At 42.9% G+C, this 16533-nt stretch overlaps 5 protein-coding genes across 6 annotated transcripts; 4 read left to right on the plus strand and 1 right to left on the minus strand.

The window, feature by feature from the left end:
* The first annotated feature begins 6849 nt into the window (after positions 1–6849).
* Positions 6850–8151, plus strand: LOC9644545. Its single transcript, XM_002983784.2, has one exon. It carries the CDS (start codon positions 6850–6852, stop codon positions 8149–8151), a length of 1302 nt encoding a protein of 433 aa, XP_002983830.2.
* On the minus strand, positions 8072–10100 carry LOC9644206 ((S)-2-hydroxy-acid oxidase GLO1). The gene is made up of 11 exons (XM_024689089.1): positions 9883–10100; positions 9692–9816; positions 9572–9618; positions 9388–9465; positions 9210–9331; positions 9090–9153; positions 8965–9033; positions 8838–8907; positions 8661–8761; positions 8489–8593; positions 8072–8422 (listed from the first exon to the last, which is right to left on the minus strand). Exons 1-11 carry the CDS (start codon positions 10020–10022, stop codon positions 8243–8245), a joined length of 1101 nt encoding a protein of 366 aa, XP_024544857.1. The 5' UTR covers positions 10023–10100; the 3' UTR covers positions 8072–8242.
* A 15-nt stretch (positions 10101–10115) lies between these two features.
* LOC9644546 (choline/ethanolaminephosphotransferase 1) lies at positions 10116–12730 on the plus strand. Of its 2 annotated transcripts, none has more exons than XM_002983785.2 (19): positions 10116–10241; positions 10300–10452; positions 10525–10534; positions 10591–10641; positions 10718–10795; positions 10847–10922; positions 10975–10997; positions 11049–11149; positions 11199–11293; positions 11346–11414; positions 11473–11542; positions 11601–11664; positions 11727–11767; positions 11822–11906; positions 11970–12032; positions 12093–12151; positions 12207–12259; positions 12315–12387; positions 12505–12730. In XM_002983785.2, coding segments are annotated over exons 1-19 (1185 nt in total). In that variant the 5' UTR covers positions 10116–10239; the 3' UTR covers positions 12524–12730. The 2 variants fall into 2 exon arrangements, with proteins under 2 accessions (XP_002983831.1, XP_024544856.1); XM_024689088.1 differs by having other exon boundaries at positions 12567–12730.
* Positions 12731–13422: 692 nt separating this feature from the next.
* LOC9644209 (NAC domain-containing protein 35) lies at positions 13423–14506 on the plus strand. Its single transcript, XM_002983786.2, has 3 exons — positions 13423–13620; positions 13752–14032; positions 14091–14506. The coding sequence occupies exons 1-3, from the start codon at positions 13446–13448 to the stop codon at positions 14421–14423; spliced, it is 789 nt and encodes a 262-aa protein (XP_002983832.2). The 5' UTR covers positions 13423–13445; the 3' UTR covers positions 14424–14506.
* Positions 14507–15528: 1022 nt separating this feature from the next.
* On the plus strand, positions 15529–16128 carry LOC9644210 (probable dual specificity protein phosphatase DDB_G0281963). The gene has a single exon (XM_024688973.1). The coding sequence runs from the start codon at positions 15529–15531 to the stop codon at positions 16126–16128; it is 600 nt and encodes a 199-aa protein (XP_024544741.1).
* Positions 16129–16533: the final 405 nt, after the last annotated feature.

Genomic DNA, 16533 nt, shown 5'->3' on the forward strand with positions numbered 1-16533 from the left:
TTTTTTGTTAGTATTTGGGTTTCACATTGGATTTTAAAGATGATTGAAGAAGAGTGTTAGTGCAATATGGATATTCAAATATGTGGTCTTCATGATCAAGTTTTGGATGTTCATTTTGCATTTTGCGGATATTAGTGTTGGATGTTGGAAGTATGGGCAAAAAGATGTTCAAAGCTTAAGCATACTATGGGTCATGAGAATTGGTGTTGAGGTGAACCTATATGAAATTGTAGGTAGGAGGAAGTTGGTTGAGTCTTGAAAGTTTGTATTCCTAGACTGAGAGTCATTCTTTCTCTAGGATGGAAAATTTTTCCACAAATTTTTTTAAACTTTTCTAATGGCTAATATGTTGGTCACTTTGCTCGAAAACCATTCCATTTTTGTAAGCCAATACAAACTAGTGAAGGGTTGGAGTTGACTTAGGTTAGCTTAGACCTTAGTAAGTAGTTTGTATGATGTAGTTTGAAAAGGATGCTAATTTTTGGGGCTAAGGCAATTGAGTTAGATAGAGTTGGAGTTAGTGTAGAAAAGTGGCCATTACACTTTTCTAGAAAGGTGACATTTGTGCCTTTTTTTTATAGCGTTTTGTTTGGTGGCAGGTTGCATCTTGCATTTTGTTATACTCTATGAGAGTAATGAGCTCTCATTGATCTTGACTTAGTCTTGGAGGTCTTGCGCCTTGGCTGAGGATAGTGATATCCAACTTAGTTGTTTAAGGTTGAGATGTTAATACCTGTACTATAGCTTTGTTTATAAGGAGGTTGTGTACTGATATAAGTCTATCTCATGGTCTTTACTTTAGTTTTGACTAAATGTTGATCATGCATAGCTAACCTCTTCAAAACATGTTCAGAGTTGTTGGCTAAATGCATTAGTGAGCTTATTGTGATTGAATTGGATTCAAGTGGTCATTTAGTTATGCTTGTTCATGAACCTTTATCTCGTACTTGAGGTATTATGTTCATGTTGGATGAGTATATAACATGGTGATATGAGTTTAGTGTTGAGTCTTGTGAAGGCAAGTTGAAGAGTGATTGTTAGTTGCTTTATGACTAGTGATTGCTTATAAACTTCGTTGAGGACTGTTTGACACTTGCTTCACTCAATGATGATTTAGTAGTGATAGACTTGCTTTACTGGATGATGTTGCAGAGGATCGTGTCATTAGACTTATATGGGTTTTCCATGTTGGCATGTCAATTCTTTTGTCGATATCATTTAGTTATGTTTAGTCTATGGTGTTGGATTTTATTGAGTTTTGGATGTAGTGAATCACTCTTTGATGAAGTGTTATTTGTAAATGAGTATTGTTGAAGAATTGGTCTCGGATACTAAGTAAAGTATATTCGACTTTGGTTAGTTTAGTTGTTAGAGAGTTTTGGGTGGTGATTCACTCTTGCTTTTTTCTAACTTTGTTTTAGTGTTGATGGCTTATAAGTGATGCCTTGTTGTTAACAATATTAATGTTGAGATTCAAGTGAAATGAGATGTCTCTCTCTAGGATTGACATTGAGTTTCATTAGTCTTGATGAAGATAGTGTTGATGCTTGAGCTGTAGCTTTATGTTATTAGCATTCATGCATTTGCTAATTAGCAACTATGTTGGTGTTCAAACAAATTGAGTGGCAAATTTAAGATAGTTGTGTTCCAGACAAAATTGTTTATTAGGGGTTGAGTTTTGGCTTTTCCTTGAAAAGTGATATAGTCGTGGACTATGCTAGCCTTACAAAAGGAAGAGTTAATGATCAATATTGGAATGTTTGAATCCTTGTTGGATTTAAATTGGAATATATCAATTATTGATAATTCTTCTTATGCTTGTTATGAAGTGACTTACATCTTGTTATAGATGGATTCATGGAAGATCATTTAGTGATGATCACTTGTTGAGTATAGCTCCATTATATTTGGCTTTTGGATTGATGCAGATATACTCTTCATTAGCTTTAGCATTTTTTAAGTTTGGCTATGGATGTGTTGAGGAGAATATTGTCTTTAGCATTAAAATTAGTTTATGCAAAACTTATGATCATTGTTAAGGCAATACTTGACTATAGGCTTTTTCAAACTTTTGGTTCTTTGAGTTTTATGCTCATTGTTCCATTTGTTAGAAGTTGTTGGGGAAAGCATTTTTGGCTCTTTAGCTTCGATGTTGAAATTGGCTTTTGCATTTAGCAATCATTGATGACGATTGACTATCATCTAAGATAATTAATTATCCATGTCAAAAGGTTTTGCTTGATTGTTGTTGATATAGAATGATTCGTTATTTTTCAGGATGGTAGATTCCTTTTTTTGACAATGACTATGCATATCTCTTTTTGATGGGATGATTAATGATCTTTTATGATGGTTAATTATTCTCTTTGATGGCTTATGCTTTTTCGCAATACCACATGTTCTTTGTGGTTTTCTCTGGATTAGTCTCTTGGGTTTGAGACATTGGTAGGATGTTGCTGACACTTGTTTAAGCAACTCTGGTTCCTTGGTATTGTTGACCAGGATCTATTTAAATTGGCTAGTGCAATAATTGGCATGAATTAGTGTTTGTTAGTTTTACCATATTCATTCTGTTATGTTGATTGTTGCTCGAGTTAGTTCTGATAAATTAGGATGTTATTTCCTTTGGGAGATACATTTGCGAGCATGTTGCTTGCCAGTCAACGATACTTAGTGTTCTTTGAGTTTCTTTGATAAGTTATTGGGTATACTGTCTACAATTTTTGGTAGTTAAGTTTTCTCATTGAGTTTTTCTTGATGATACACTTGCTATTGAATTTTGTTGGATTGTGAATCCTGTGTTTAACAATTATGATGATCTTGGTGGTTCTTATATTATAATACTGGTTTATCAAATGATAACTTACTTAGAATACTTTTATGTTCTAATATAAGATTTATTCACTGATAATTAAGTCTTTAAGATATCACTGTCTTTGACTTTGATATTGTCCATTTATTAATCTTTGAGTTTGGGCCAGTATAGGTAGATTGGCTTCGGCACTTTGTGTGTATAGTGAAATCTCTAGTCATAGGGTAACTACTATCGACTAGTCATATAACCGGCCTCTCTGTCAATGTTCCTTATTTCATTAAAAGGGCGTGATCATGTAAACAACTTTAACTCCCTGTTTACAGTAGTCTATCTAAACCTTACTAATGGGTTTGGTTTCTTTGTTCAGGAGGGTTAGGGCCTCTGGCTTCTCTCTTTATGTTTCTGCAGGTAGGGGTGTATCACACTTTTGTAAGCTGGGTGACACCTATAGCAGCAAGGGTGGCTGACTCCATTGGTCATTTCCTTGTCGGCGATGGTCGGAAGGTGTCTAGGCTAGTAGCGCATCCGCGTTAGACAAAGAGGTTGCCTCCTAACTCATTTAAGTTGGTGCATTTCTCACATAGTGTGATCACCATGAACTTTTTTTGGAGTTGTTTCCTTAGCGGTGGTCTAGACTTGAGTATGCATCGATGAGGACGTCGATCTTCCCTAGGGGGGGAGAGTGTCGTGAATGTGACTTCGGGTATTGAAAGTTACTTATCAGTCAGTTTTTATAGACACTCTTTCCTTACTGCCACGACGGTAGAAGGTCAATATTGCTAGTTCCCTTTATCAGCCCCTTTTGTTCAAGTGTTAGTAAATTGAGCTTAGCATCTATACTTAGCCAAATGGACATAAAGTAGGAATTCCTATGTGTTTCTAGCTCAGCATACTCGGCCTGGCTCTTAATTCTCTTTTGCTTTGTCTTGCACTAACTTGACAAAAACTCTCGTATATTGAGATTGGTCCCTCAATATCGCTGGATGATAGTTTACCATGTCTGCTAAACACCCTCGCTATCATGCCTTTTGTGTTAGTCTCATTTCGGTCCTAAATGCTATTTATGGAAAGTGTCTAGATTCGCTCATTTAGCATATCTACGAAATGTAGAGTTTGTCCTAAACACAATGGTGTTCGTCTTGGGTTCCACACCATTATACTTTAGACATGTGGCATCTGTCATGTGGCACAATGAGGGTTTAGGTTTCGCTTCATGGTGTTATCCCATGGTAAATCACCATAGGATAAAGGTCAAAACCACATGCACTACACTAACAACCCTATAAGCAACCAAAAGAAATGATTTGGGAGATGATCAATAGGGTTTAAATATAGAGCGAAAAGGCACATGAACAAAAATGCACCCCCTTTTCAATTGGTTAAGGGTTTGGGGATAGTTAGAGTCAAGCATCCTTAGGTTTGAATAATACTAAGCTAGATGACCTCCTGGGAAGTTCAAATTCAAGAGCTTACATTTGGTATTAGAGGGGTCTTGGGTCTGACTCTATTGGTTGGCTTAGGGGAATTATACCACATATTGATTGACATTTGGCAGGTTCAATTTGCTCCTGCTGGGCTCGACCCGAAAGGTAGGGTGTCAAGAGAATGGGGCTCTCAAAAGAGCTGTGGCTTTCAACTTCTATTCACGAGGGCGTGAATTTGCAAAAAAACATGATAAATTGTAAACAATCAAAGGAAAAAATTTAAAAGACAATCCATGGGGTTCAATATAAAAGGAAAAGGCCCATAAACAAAAGTGCAATTGGTTAAGAGTCTTATGATAGTTGGGGTTAAGTGTCTTTGGGTTTAAATAATACTAAGATGGGTGACCTCCCAAGAAGTCCAAATTTATGAGCTTACAAACCCTTACTGAGCTTAGGGGAACCAACATCTTTATTTTTGCACTGAATCTACCAATCTACCAAGGGTCTTGGGATAGTTGGGGTTAAGCGTCTTTGGGTTTGAATAATATTGAGTTGGGTGACCTCCCGGGAAGTTCAAATTCAAGAGCTTACAAACCCCTATTGAGCTTAAAAGAACCAACACCTTTATTTCCGCACTAAATCTACCAATCTACCAAGGGTCTTAGGATAGTTGGGGTTAAGCACCCCGGGAAATCCAAATTCAAGAGCTTACAAACCCCTATTGAGCTTAGGGGAACCAACATTTTTATTTCTACACTGAATCTACTAATCTACTAAGGGTCTTGGGATAGTTGGGGTTAAATCTACTAATCTACCAAGGGTCTTGAGATAGTTAGGGTTAAATGTCCTTGGGTTTGAATAATATTGAGTTGGGTGACTTCCCGAAAAGTCTAAATTCAAGAGCTTATAAACCCCTACTGAGCTTAGAGGAATCAACACCTTTATTTTCACACTGAATTTACTAATCTACCAAGGGTCTTAGGATAATTGAGGTTAAGTGTTCTTGTGTTTGAATAATATTGAGTTGGGTGATCTCCCGAGAAGTTTAAATTCAAGAGTTTACAAACCCCTATTGAGCTTAGGGGAACCAACACCTTTATTTCCGCACTAAATCTACTAATATACCAATCCTTTATTCAACACTTTTATTTCCGCACTAAATCTACTAATATACCAATCCTTTATTCAACACCTTTATTTCCGCACTAAATCTACTAATATACCAATCCTTTATTCAACACCTTTATTTCCGCACTAAATCTACTAATATACCAATCCTTTATTTCCGCATTGAATCTACTAAATTCAGGAGCTTACAAACCTCTATTGAGCTTAGGGGAACCAACACCTTTATTCCACATTAAATCTACCAATCTACCAATCTTTTATTTCCGCACTGAATCTACCAATTTACCAATTTTTCTATTGTGTAGATTAGCTCTTTATTTCCACACTGAATCTACCAATCTACCAATCCTTTATTTCCGCACTGAATCTACCAATTTACCAATTTTTCCATTGTGTAGATTACCTATTCCATGTGAGAAAATAAAGGATATAGTGGATACGTATGCCCAATACGTACAATTTCAAATTTAGAGGTAAGAATATATCTTGCTCAAAGGTATATTATATTTTTAAGTAGCTACTAATCAATAGGAATCGAACCCATACCATTTACTCTAATACCACATATAGTACACCCTATTTCTCTCCTCTTAAACCAACTGAAAAAAAAAGCAATTGCTTAATGAAAGAGTCTTTAGTGAATATTTTATCCCTATTTATCCTCAAAAGTTTTAAGGATCTACAATGACAGTATATTTAAATCTCATCCCATGATCACATATGCTACAACTTACAAATCCATCGATGCCTCCTCTTGATGTTCCTCTAGCCCGGCCCATCTACAAAAGAACTCTAATAGTCTTCCATTATTTCGAGAGGAGGAGATGATGTGAGGTCTAAGTATACAGCTATAATACTATATATTAATATTAATGTAGTGGGATTTTGGTAGTAATTAGATTGTTTTCAATCTGGACCATTTGCTTTTGTATATAAGCTATGGTTTTTGGGCTAATTAATATACACATTTTTTGTATTCCCTTTTTTTATTCCATTCATAGCATCAATTATCAATTATATATAATAATTTTAATTCAAAAAGTACAAAATAAAAATCTTATAGAAATTCTTCAAATATAACTGCCATTCAGGAAACTTTTAGTTCATGGGACTGTGACTGATCCTCTTAAATCATATATTCGTTATATGATAGAAGCTTGTTAGATAGAAATAACACATCAATATTTAAATGATTTTAGAAATATATATACAAAATTTACAAGTGACCACAAAATTTTCAGTCATATAATGGTAAGAAAAAGGTGAATCATGTAAATGTAATTTATAAATGGTAAGAAAACACCAAATCAATCTTAGTGAATTATGTAAAAACTTACATTAATATAATAACTATTCCGAGTTGGCAATAGAATATGCCAAGCGGCAGTTCCTCCATGTACTCATGTGTAGGCGGAGATTGACATGAAAACGTGACTTTGTACAGTGGTGGAAAATCTCTCCACTGCTTAGCATAAAGCTTTAATGCATGGACTTGGGAAAGAGGGACTGCTCACACCTTCAAGAAGAGGAGTACTTCATATGGAGAGGCCCTTTGCAAGATTTCTTGTTGTTTGTTGTTTGATCGTTGCTTTGTGGGTATCATGGAGTGTCATAAACGATGGAGCCGTCATACAGCGCATGATACTCTTTAGCAGCCGTCCAGTTCTTCGCGTTTTCCCGCCCGCGAATTTCAAGCTTCCTCAAGGTCATCCCTGCAGATCTTTTCCAAATCCCTCTCCCCCCCCCTGCTGGCTTTGCAATTGCCCGGTATGCTACGTTCGAGTGGATCAGGCGCTGAAAGCGCTGCCCCCACAAGGGATCTTCCCAGAACTCGTTCTCTCCACGCTCACCTATCTCCACCGCGCAGGCTCGACAAACTCCACACCATTTGGCGGGAATTTCAGCCTGGAAGAGCGCGAGAGGTCCTTCAAGATCAGAGAATCGATGGCGATTCCGTGTGGATTCGCCAGGGCCGGAATGGAGCCAGGGAGAGAGGGCTCCGGATTCGAGATCCAGGAGGAGGCCGACATGGATTATCTCCGAGAATGCAGGGGAATCGTGGTCGCATCCGCGATCTTCGGCAACTATGACGTGCTCAAGCCTCCCGCGAACCTGAGCAGCACCAGCGCCAGGACGGTTTGCTTCGCAATGTTCGTCGACGACGAGACGCTGGAATCTCTCCAGATGGAAGGAACTCCAGCCGGGGCGTGGAGAATCATCCTCGTACGAAGCGACGCATACGAGGGAGACAACCGATCCAAGGGCGAGATTCCAAAGATGCTACTGCACAGGCTCGTCCCCAACGCGCGCTTCTCCATCTGGATCGACGCCAAGCTCCAGATGGTGGCGGATCCCATCCAGATCCTGGACAGGTTCCTGTGGAGGAGCGGCGACACCATGGCCATCTCCAACCATTTCGAGCGCGCGGACGCTTTCGAGGAGGCCGAGGCAACGATCCGGTACCGGAGGTACGAGAGCAAGGCCAAGATGGACGCGCAGATGGAGTTCTACCGTACGCACGATGGGCTCCTTCCGTATGACCGCGCCGCCAGGATGCCGCTGGTGAGCGATGTCCCGGACAGCTGCGCGGTGCTGAGGGAGCACACGCCGCTCACCAATCTCTTCTCGTGCCTGTGGTTCAACGAGCTCGACAGATTCACGCCGCGCGATCAGGTGAGCTTCGCGGTGGTGCGTGACAAGATCATCGCGCAGGTTCCATGGCGGATCAACATGTTTGAGGACTGCGAGAGGAGAAACTTTGTGTGGGAGACGCCGCACAAGTGACGTGAGAAGATCACGCACAAAGTTTGTCAATCCACATTCTCAACAGAAAAAAATGGCAGTGACTTTGAGCAGCGTTTTTCTTGCTTGATTGCTAGAGCTTGCTGGATGGTTTCTCCTCTGGCGTTTGGACGCTCGATCGATTTATATGAGCGAGTGTTGGGCAGCCAGCAATTACCATGGTGGTTCTCAGCTCGTCCTTGAGCATGTCTAGCACTTTCTTCACGCCTTGCTCGCCATCGATGGCCAGACCGAACAGGACGGGCCTCCCAACCTGAGATAAATCACCACACCATGTCACAATTGCTCCTGAAAGCCACAAGAACACATGAAAACTTACGAAAACTCCACTAGCACCGAGAGCGAGCGCTTTGAAAACATCCGTGCCTCGTCTGATGCCTCCATCGACGAAGACAGGACACCGACCAGCGGCTGCTGCCACCACCTGTCACTCCAAAAAAGTCTGTCAAGAGCAACCAAATTACGTAACAACTGTTTCTAGTGATTGCCACCTCTTCAAGCACAGAGATCGTTGCTGGGACGTGATCTAGCTGCCTGCCACCGTGGTTGGAAACAATGATCCCGTCGACACAGATGTCGATAGCCTTCAGAGCTGAAAACAAACAACACAAAGAAGATCAGTGAAACTCATCGTGAACACAGAAAAGAGCCCGAGGCAAACTCAGTACCGTCTTCTTTGGTGAGTATCCCCTTGAGCAAGAATGGGAGTTTCGTTAGCTTCATGAAAGCTTGGACATCCTTCACAAAAATGTATCCATTACAATGTTAGATGGAAAACTGAATCCAATGAGTCACCTTCCAAGTGATGGATTTGTCTTTGTACTCGGATGCGACGGCGGCAAGAGAAGAGCCCGGTTCTGTTGGCTGCAAGAAGAAAACCAAAAGAAAAGGCTCGGAAATGCTGGAAAGTAAAGATATACCTGAGAATGTTGCTCGCCAATGTCGTCAATTAGCTTCATACTCACATCTGGTGGCAAAACTAGTCTGCTCCGACACTTAAAAATCACAAGCTGGCTTCTGTAACGCTTGTTTCGAGTTACCTGTTTCGTAAATCATCCTCTCTTCTTCCAAGAATTGGAGTATCAACGGTGAGAACAATGGCTTTGTAGCCAGCCTTCTCCGCTCGAGCAACGAGCTCCATAGCTCTAACCTTGTTGAATATCTGGAACACAGAAGCTTTTAGAAACAGTGTGAGTTTTAAATCCAGAGAAGACGTACATACAACTGAAAGAATCGAATTCCAGGACCTGTGTCCGCGATCTCCTCAATGGTGTGACTTGAAGATGTCGATACAACCTTAGCAAAAAGAAGAAGAAGAAGAAGAAATGAGAAAACCTTTGAAAGTTATCTGCCAAAAAAATCTTGGCTCGAAGCGTGAAGCGTGATCGATCTCTTCACTCACCATGACAGTATTTGCGGCAGCAGTAGCTCTTGCAGTAGCTAATTCTCCTGAAAGTAGTAATATAGTAAAAACGCAGCGTAATATGGTAAAAGCACCGCGTAAAAACCTCGATGAATTTACCCTCGGGATGCGCGAGCTTGTGCAATGCGGTCGGGGCGACCATGATCGGACAAGCAATCTCCAATCCGAGAACCGAGGTTGTGAGATCCGTGTGGCTGACATCCACAAGAACTTGCGGCCGGATCCTGGAGAAGCACGGGACTGATGAGAGCGCCAAGCCAATCCCCAAGAATCCCTCGTCGAAATCTTACCTGATCCTCGAGAAGGCGCTGCGATTCTCACGCAGCGTCCACTTGTCCTCGGCGCCGCCCGCGTAGAAATCGTAGTGCATCTTCGGCATCTTAACCCTAGCTAGATCTTCATACTCGTCCACATTCACAACGCGCGCCATCGCTGGGCGTGAGAGAGGAGGAACAATGCTCTCGAACAGCACGGAGGTAATATTCCTGGCATCTACCGGACATTAAAATATTCCCTGGGAGCGCGCTTTCTTCTAGAGGGTTTTGAGCTAGGGTTCTTCGATCGCTGGGCTTGGCGCTGCTTCTCGGCAGCAATGCGCTAGCCCCGGATCGGCTCTCCGGCGCATTGGATTCGCGATTTCGAGCACGATGTGAGTGTAATCCGCGGCATTGCTGGGGATTGTGGTCTGATTTGTGTGTTTTCTCCAGGGTTGAGCTAAACGGAGGTCGATACATCGGCAAGCATGGCCTGGAAGCACTGCACAGATATAAGTACAGCGGCGTGGACAAATCTTACATGGCCAAGTACGTGTTCCAGCCCTTCTGGTCGCGATTTGTCAACTTGTTCCCACTCTGGATGCCGTGAGTTTTTCTCGCTTTGTTAACCTTTCTAGAGAAGAGTTTTTTATTCTGTTGTCCTTCTTTTTTGCACAGACCGAACATGGTTCGTGTTTTTTGGTTGATTTTCTTTCGTGGACGATTTATATGTAATGTGGACAGATTACCTTGTCTGGATTTCTTCTCGTGGTGGCATCGGCGTTCTTGAGCTATGTAAGTTCTCCACGTTTTTGTTTGAAGTTTTTGCGTTTTTGTTTAGATCTCTAATGGTTGTGCGTGCTGTGTTAAGGTGTACTCTCCTCACATGGACTCTCCCAGTCCCAAATGGGTGCACTTCCTCCATGGGCTGCTTTTGTTTCTTTACCAGGTGAGATGTGAAAGAAAATTGAGTTTGCAACGAAAGGCTTTGCTTCTGCAGACGTTTGATGCGGTAGACGGTAAACAGGCGAGGCGAACCAATTCTTCCAGTCCTCTTGGAGAATTGTTTGACCATGGTATGCTGGAATTTATCTGTGCTGAAGTTTAATGACTAACACATTCTGCCAGGCTGCGATGCCCTCTCTTGTGCGGTATGCCAACCTTTTTTGTATTAACCTGTCGATTCATATTGTTTTTCCTAGTTCGAAACGATGGCTTTCGGTGCTTCTGTTATGAGTGGATCGCATACTCTCTGGTTCTGGGCCATAGCAACTGTTCCTTTTTACATGGCTACCTGGGAGCAGTACGTTTCTGCTTTCTCTATTTAACAGCCGGTTTAATCTGAGTTACAGCTACTTCACAAATACTTTGATTCTTCCTGAAGTCAATGGCCCCACTGAGGGTCTCATGTTGATCTATCTGATTCATTTTTTCACATCTCTTGTTGGTACGGGCCTTGCTATCTATGTCGTAAAATCTAATAGTATTTCTCATTTCAGGCCCTGTTTGGTGGCAGCACAACTTTAGAGAAGCCATACCGTTCCTGCGAGGTCTACCGCTACTTCCTGGTTAGTTGATTTTCTGGTTTCTTGTCTTGTGAAACTAATGAATTGATTTCATTCTTAGACATGCCGGTGAACGTTTTTATCATATGGTTAATGCTACCAGTTGCTGTTTTGCCAACCATTCTGTCTAAGTAAGCATTTATTTGTTTATGAACAATCTCACTCATTTCCATCGTCTGACCTTCGTAGCGTGGTCAATGTCTACAAAGTTGTTCACGCGCGTAAAGGAAGCATGCTGCGAGCTTTGGCCATGGTAAGTCTGCGCCCTGGTTGTTTTGTAAGTCTATTACTGACGTTGAGACTGTCCCTTTGCAGCTGGTGCCGTTCTTTGTGCTTCTTGGAAGCATTGTGATATGGTAAGCCAGTTTCGTTTTGTTTTTGTTTTTTCACTACTGACAAGCTTGTATTAGGGGCTGGCTGTCACCTACTGATGTGCTTCGCACCCAGCCACATCTCATGCTATTGGGTTCGGGTTTTGCGTTCGGGTACTTGGTGGTAAGCGATGCGCGAGCTTAATTCGTTGATCATCATTTTGTCTTTGTCTTCAAATTATGGCAGGGAAGGATGATCCTGTCGCATCTCTGTGATGAGCCCAAAGGACTAAAGACGGGCATGTGCCTGGTATGTATCTTGTGACTGCTTTCGGAGAAAATGATAACGTCTGCTGTTATTGTTGAGCAGTCGTTAGTTCTCCTGCCACTTGCCATCGCCAATGCGCTCTCATCTAAAGTCCTTGGAGGGTATGACGTTCATAAACTTGTTTTTTCTCTGGCCTGAGATTTCATTTTTGTCCAGGAAACCTTTATTCGACGAGTTCCTTTTGCTCCTTGTCTACTGTGCATACACAAGTGAGATGGCCTTTATCTCGCTCTGTTGATAGAACTTTTGTTGTTTTCTCTGCAGTGGCACTGTACATGCACTTTGCTGTTAGCGTCATACACGAGATCACGGGCTCGCTAGGCATCCACTGCTTCAGGTACGGGGTGCAGCTACTTCGTGAGCTTGTTTCTCTTTGCTTAGCGTGTGATGCGTGTGCGTGCGTCTTCTTTTCTCATCTTGGGACTCGTTTACGACTTAGTGCTCCACCTTGCAGAATTAAGCAAAAGAGATGAGAATGCGGAGGGGGAACTGACTCGTAGCATTTTGATTGAGCAGTATCACCTACGTGACACACCGAACCATGTGATGAGAAAGGGGGCAATTTTGTTGCGATGGCTTCTGGGAAAACTCGACAAATATCCCACGGGTTTTGCAAACGCTGATTATTTCTAATTTTGTTTTTTCTTCTTCTTTAATTGGAATGATGTTTTCTCTGGTTTTTATGTTCAGAGTGTGTTGTAATGACCGGACTGGTTGTTCAAAAGACAAAACTTGGACACGGGCGGCAAAGCGTAGTCCAAACTTCGTCTCGTGAAACGCAAGTATTTGGACCCCACGGTCCGGTACGTCTTTGTAAAATTCTTCTTTCTAATGTGCCAAGCAAAATCTTTATAGTTTTCTATAGGTTACTTCCCCTTTATAGTTCATGCTTGTGCCATTCCTTTTCCTTTTCCAAGGTCTAGTGATTTGGATCGGTCCCCCGCTCTGAATGACGACTCTAGCTTTTTTCATTCATTGTTGTCCTTGTTGTAATAGAGACGTGCGTAATCGTGGCTTAAAAGTACAGGTAACTGAACTTGAAGAAAATCTTGTCTGATACAATTGGATCGGGAAGCTTCATAGCCAGGAGCACTTGCGATACATCCCCGTGACTCAAGTTTGAACGGCGCTTGGTCAGGATGAATCTAGAAAACTTGACGGTGGAGACGTAAGACTATGACTGACGAGCGCTCGAGAGCAAATTTCTAGACGTAATGGGGGGACAGCGATGAGGGGTACATCTATTCAAAGTGGTCCAACGCATGCATGTCGCAGTGGCATCTCGCATGGAGTTTTGTTGAAAGTCTATTGACCGTCTAGAGCTGAGAATATCCCCAATACACGAATTTCCTCCATATTTATATGCTCAGTGTTTTCCTGTCGAGGCTGGAGAGGATGAGGCTGGGGAGACGAGTTGCAGTAATGGAGAAATTGCCGGGATTTCGATTTTCACCCACGGAGTACGAGCTCGTTGGATACTACTTGAGGAAAATGGCCGAGGAGAAGGAATTGGGAGTGGAACTCATTGCGGTTATCGACCTGGTCAAGCACGATCCATGGGAGTTGCCTGGTGAGCTCTCTTGCTTCCTTTTTTGCTCTTGCTTTTCCTTTTGTGCTCTTGCTTTTTTGCTCTTGCATTGTTGCTCTTGCTACTGCTGCTCCAGCGACGAATTCTAAACAATTGTCTCCCTCGGACTTCAGACCTGGCGATTTCTCTCGCACACATGGGAGACACCGAGTGGTATTTCTTCGTGCCAAGGCAGCACAAGTACCCGAATGGTTCCAGGCCAAACCGAGTGACGCCATCGGGCTACTGGAAGGCTACTGGAACTGACAAGCCAGTCATGGACAAGGAGAGCAACACCAGCATTGGATTGAGAAAAACCCTCGTGTTCTACAAAGGCAAGGCACCGAAAGGAGAGAAGACTCCATGGATCATGAGCGAATATAGGCTCCCCGACGAGCAAAACGCGCAGTTCAAGGTGCTGTAGTCGAGAGTTCCTCCATCTTGCTGATTGTTTCAATGGTATGTGTGTGCAGAACGAATTTACGCTTTGCAAGATCTATAGGAAAAGCGGGAGTGGAGCCTACAACAAGAACAGTCCTGGATGTTCTCTCGATGTTCAAAAAGGAGAGAGCAGTTCTGATTCGGATATGAGCCCCTCGGAGCTTCAGGTTGTGGCCGAGGACGATCAAAACGACGACAAGGGGACAATTCGAGCGGATGAGGAGGCAGACCACAAGGAGCAACTGGACAATATCATGTTTTCTGGCTTTGAGGACATAGAACATCTACCTTCCGCTGATCCAGCTCCAGGTTGGGGATACAGTCTTCCTGAAGCGTTTCAGTGGAATAACAGTCTAGATGGATAAAATGTTTGCTGTAATTGTTTGAGAATATTACATCTTCTGTAATTATATATTAATAAATCCCATTGGGTGCTGCTTGTCCTCTCTCTCTCTATATCTACCTTCCGCTGATCCAGCTCCAGGTTGGGGATACAGTCTTCCTGTAGAGTTTCAGTGGAATAACAGTCTAGATGGATGAAATGTTGTTTGAGAATATTTAAAGAATATTACATCTTTATATTAATAAATGCCATTGGGTGCTGCTTCTCTCTCTCTCTCTCTCTCTCTCTCTCGTCTGAGATTGCTCTTCTTGCGTTTTGAATGACAAGGTCGTCCCCAATCACTCTTGTCCCTGCCTGGAACCGGGACGCCTTCTTTCACTTTGACGATGTCCACCAGCTCCTCGTGGTCAGCCTTTGCTGCAGCGCGGAGGTTCAAAGACTTTTGAAGGAAATGCGAGGCTGGGCGATTGCACGCGACATGCTTGGTCTCATGTGAAAGCCATTCGGCCAGCCGAATGCTTTTTAGATAGACAAGATAATCACCAGCTTGTTTGCATAAACACAATGCCTGGAGTGTTTTGATACCTTGTGCAAAACACACTGTGGACCGTGGAAACGTCAACAAGACAAAAGAGTGGGTTCTCTTAAGCAGATTCGTAAGTATTGCGGCAATTTGAAAGAGAGCCAGTTTCGTCCTCGCTCTGTTCTGGGCATATGTTGTGAGCTTTGCAATTGCAATGCCAGTCAGCGTACACAATGCCAGTCAGCGTCCTGGAACAACATGGTCTCAGCAAATTTCCACGCCCATCTCCTTCACGTTGACCAGACAAAAGGCCACTGGCGTTTGACTTTGGCTGGCCCACGTATCAACGCTTTTGGGCCAGGCTACATCCACGAGAATCTGCTTTGGACGGGTCTCGTTTGCCGAGGGAAGGTCTTCACTTGCAAGACCACGATTTAGCCTGCATCTTCCATACGCCGCCTTGTTCCTTCCTCGTGGAATCGAAGTCCATCATTCGTTTGAGCTTTCAACAGCGTTATTTTGATTCTTTGACGGCACATATTTATAGATATATTAGACATATAAACTCCCATTTTTTTAGGTCAGGGATCACAGCAAAAAAGGAATGAAGCAAGTTCGCGAGAGGCTTTACATCAGCAACGCCGACGACGCGGGGATCTATCTATGCGGGATCATGCAAGGATTCACTCACGTCCTCTCACTGGCACCGGTGTGCCTCCACCCACAGTGTAACTTCATCGACACGGTGCCGCCGCATCGCCTTCGCAAGTTCCAGGCCGTGGAATCCAAGCTCGAGAAACTTTGCCCAGGTATGGTAGGCAAGCCGCCAGTGCGCAAGATAATCCCCTTGCTGGACAAGGAGGACCAGGACATACTCCCCGTGCTGCAAGAGTGTCTTGAGTTTATCGACGAGGGCATGGAGCAGGGCATGGTGCTCGTCCACTGCGTTGGCGGTCGGTCTCGCAGCGCATCCGTGGTGATTGCGTATTTGATGTGGAAGGAAGGGTGTAGCTTCGATGAGGCGCTCGAGAGCTTGCTCGCGTGTCGGAAGTGTGTTCGTCCCAACGATGGATTTATCACGCAGCTGCAAGAGTTTGAGTCTACGCTGAGGGGAGAAGGGGAGCTTGGTTCTAGGAAAGTTTCTAGGAGAGATTTAGAGAAAGAACTTACATGTAGGCTGTGTAACAAAACCTTTATGGGATAAATAAAAAGGTATGGTTAGAGCCTCTACTGGCTCCAACTTGGAACTTCTGATCTAGAGTACGACACTTCAAGCGATTCAATCGTGGAGCAGAGCGTTCAGGATCTTGTTCTTCACCATGTAAGCGTGTGGCGAGCTTTGAACGACGACAACGCTCTATAGGTTTGAGAAGCATCTATCGTCTTTGGGTGGCTACACCTTGCAGCACGTCACCACCGCTGCCAAATTGAAGATGGTTGTGGATGAATCTTAAGAGAACCCACTCTTTTGCCTTTTTGACGTTTCCACAGTCCACAGTGTGTTTTGCACAAGGTATCAAAACACTCCAGGCATTGTGTTTATCCACTATTGCATGCAAACAAGCTGGTGATTATCTTGTCAATCTAAAAACCATTCGGCTAACCAATC

This window comes from Selaginella moellendorffii, unplaced genomic scaffold (assembly GCF_000143415.4).
Source record: "Selaginella moellendorffii unplaced genomic scaffold, v1.0 SELMOscaffold_60, whole genome shotgun sequence".
NCBI lineage: Eukaryota > Viridiplantae > Streptophyta > Lycopodiopsida > Selaginellales > Selaginellaceae > Selaginella > Selaginella moellendorffii.

What these genes read in the sequence shown, in the direction of transcription:
- LOC9644545 (XM_002983784.2), top strand. Translation starts at nt 6,850, where the DNA reads ATGCATGGACTTGGGAAAGAGGGACTGCTCACACCTTCAAGAAGAGGA.
- LOC9644206 (XM_024689089.1), bottom strand. Translation starts at nt 10,022, where the DNA reads ATGGCGCGCGTTGTGAATGTGGACGAGTATGAAGATCTAGCTAGGGTT. An exon ending in TTGGCGAGCAACATTCTCAG is followed by an intron (nt 9,034 to 9,089) that starts GTATATCTTTAC and finishes TTCTTCTTGCAG; the next exon opens with CCAACAGAACCGGGCTCTTC. An exon ending in ACAAATCCATCACTTGGAAG is followed by an intron (nt 8,908 to 8,964) that starts GTGACTCATTGG and finishes ATTTTTGTGAAG; the next exon opens with GATGTCCAAGCTTTCATGAA.
- LOC9644546 (XM_024689088.1), top strand. An exon ending in TGCTGCGAGCTTTGGCCATG is followed by an intron (nt 11,665 to 11,726) that starts GTAAGTCTGCGC and finishes GTCCCTTTGCAG; the next exon opens with CTGGTGCCGTTCTTTGTGCT. An exon ending in TAAAGACGGGCATGTGCCTG is followed by an intron (nt 12,033 to 12,092) that starts GTATGTATCTTG and finishes ATTGTTGAGCAG; the next exon opens with TCGTTAGTTCTCCTGCCACT.
- LOC9644209 (XM_002983786.2), top strand. Translation starts at nt 13,446, where the DNA reads ATGAGGCTGGGGAGACGAGTTGCAGTAATGGAGAAATTGCCGGGATTT. An exon ending in CGATCCATGGGAGTTGCCTG is followed by an intron (nt 13,621 to 13,751) that starts GTGAGCTCTCTT and finishes CTCGGACTTCAG; the next exon opens with ACCTGGCGATTTCTCTCGCA. An exon ending in AGCAAAACGCGCAGTTCAAG is followed by an intron (nt 14,033 to 14,090) that starts GTGCTGTAGTCG and finishes ATGTGTGTGCAG; the next exon opens with AACGAATTTACGCTTTGCAA.
- LOC9644210 (XM_024688973.1), top strand. Translation starts at nt 15,529, where the DNA reads ATGAAGCAAGTTCGCGAGAGGCTTTACATCAGCAACGCCGACGACGCG.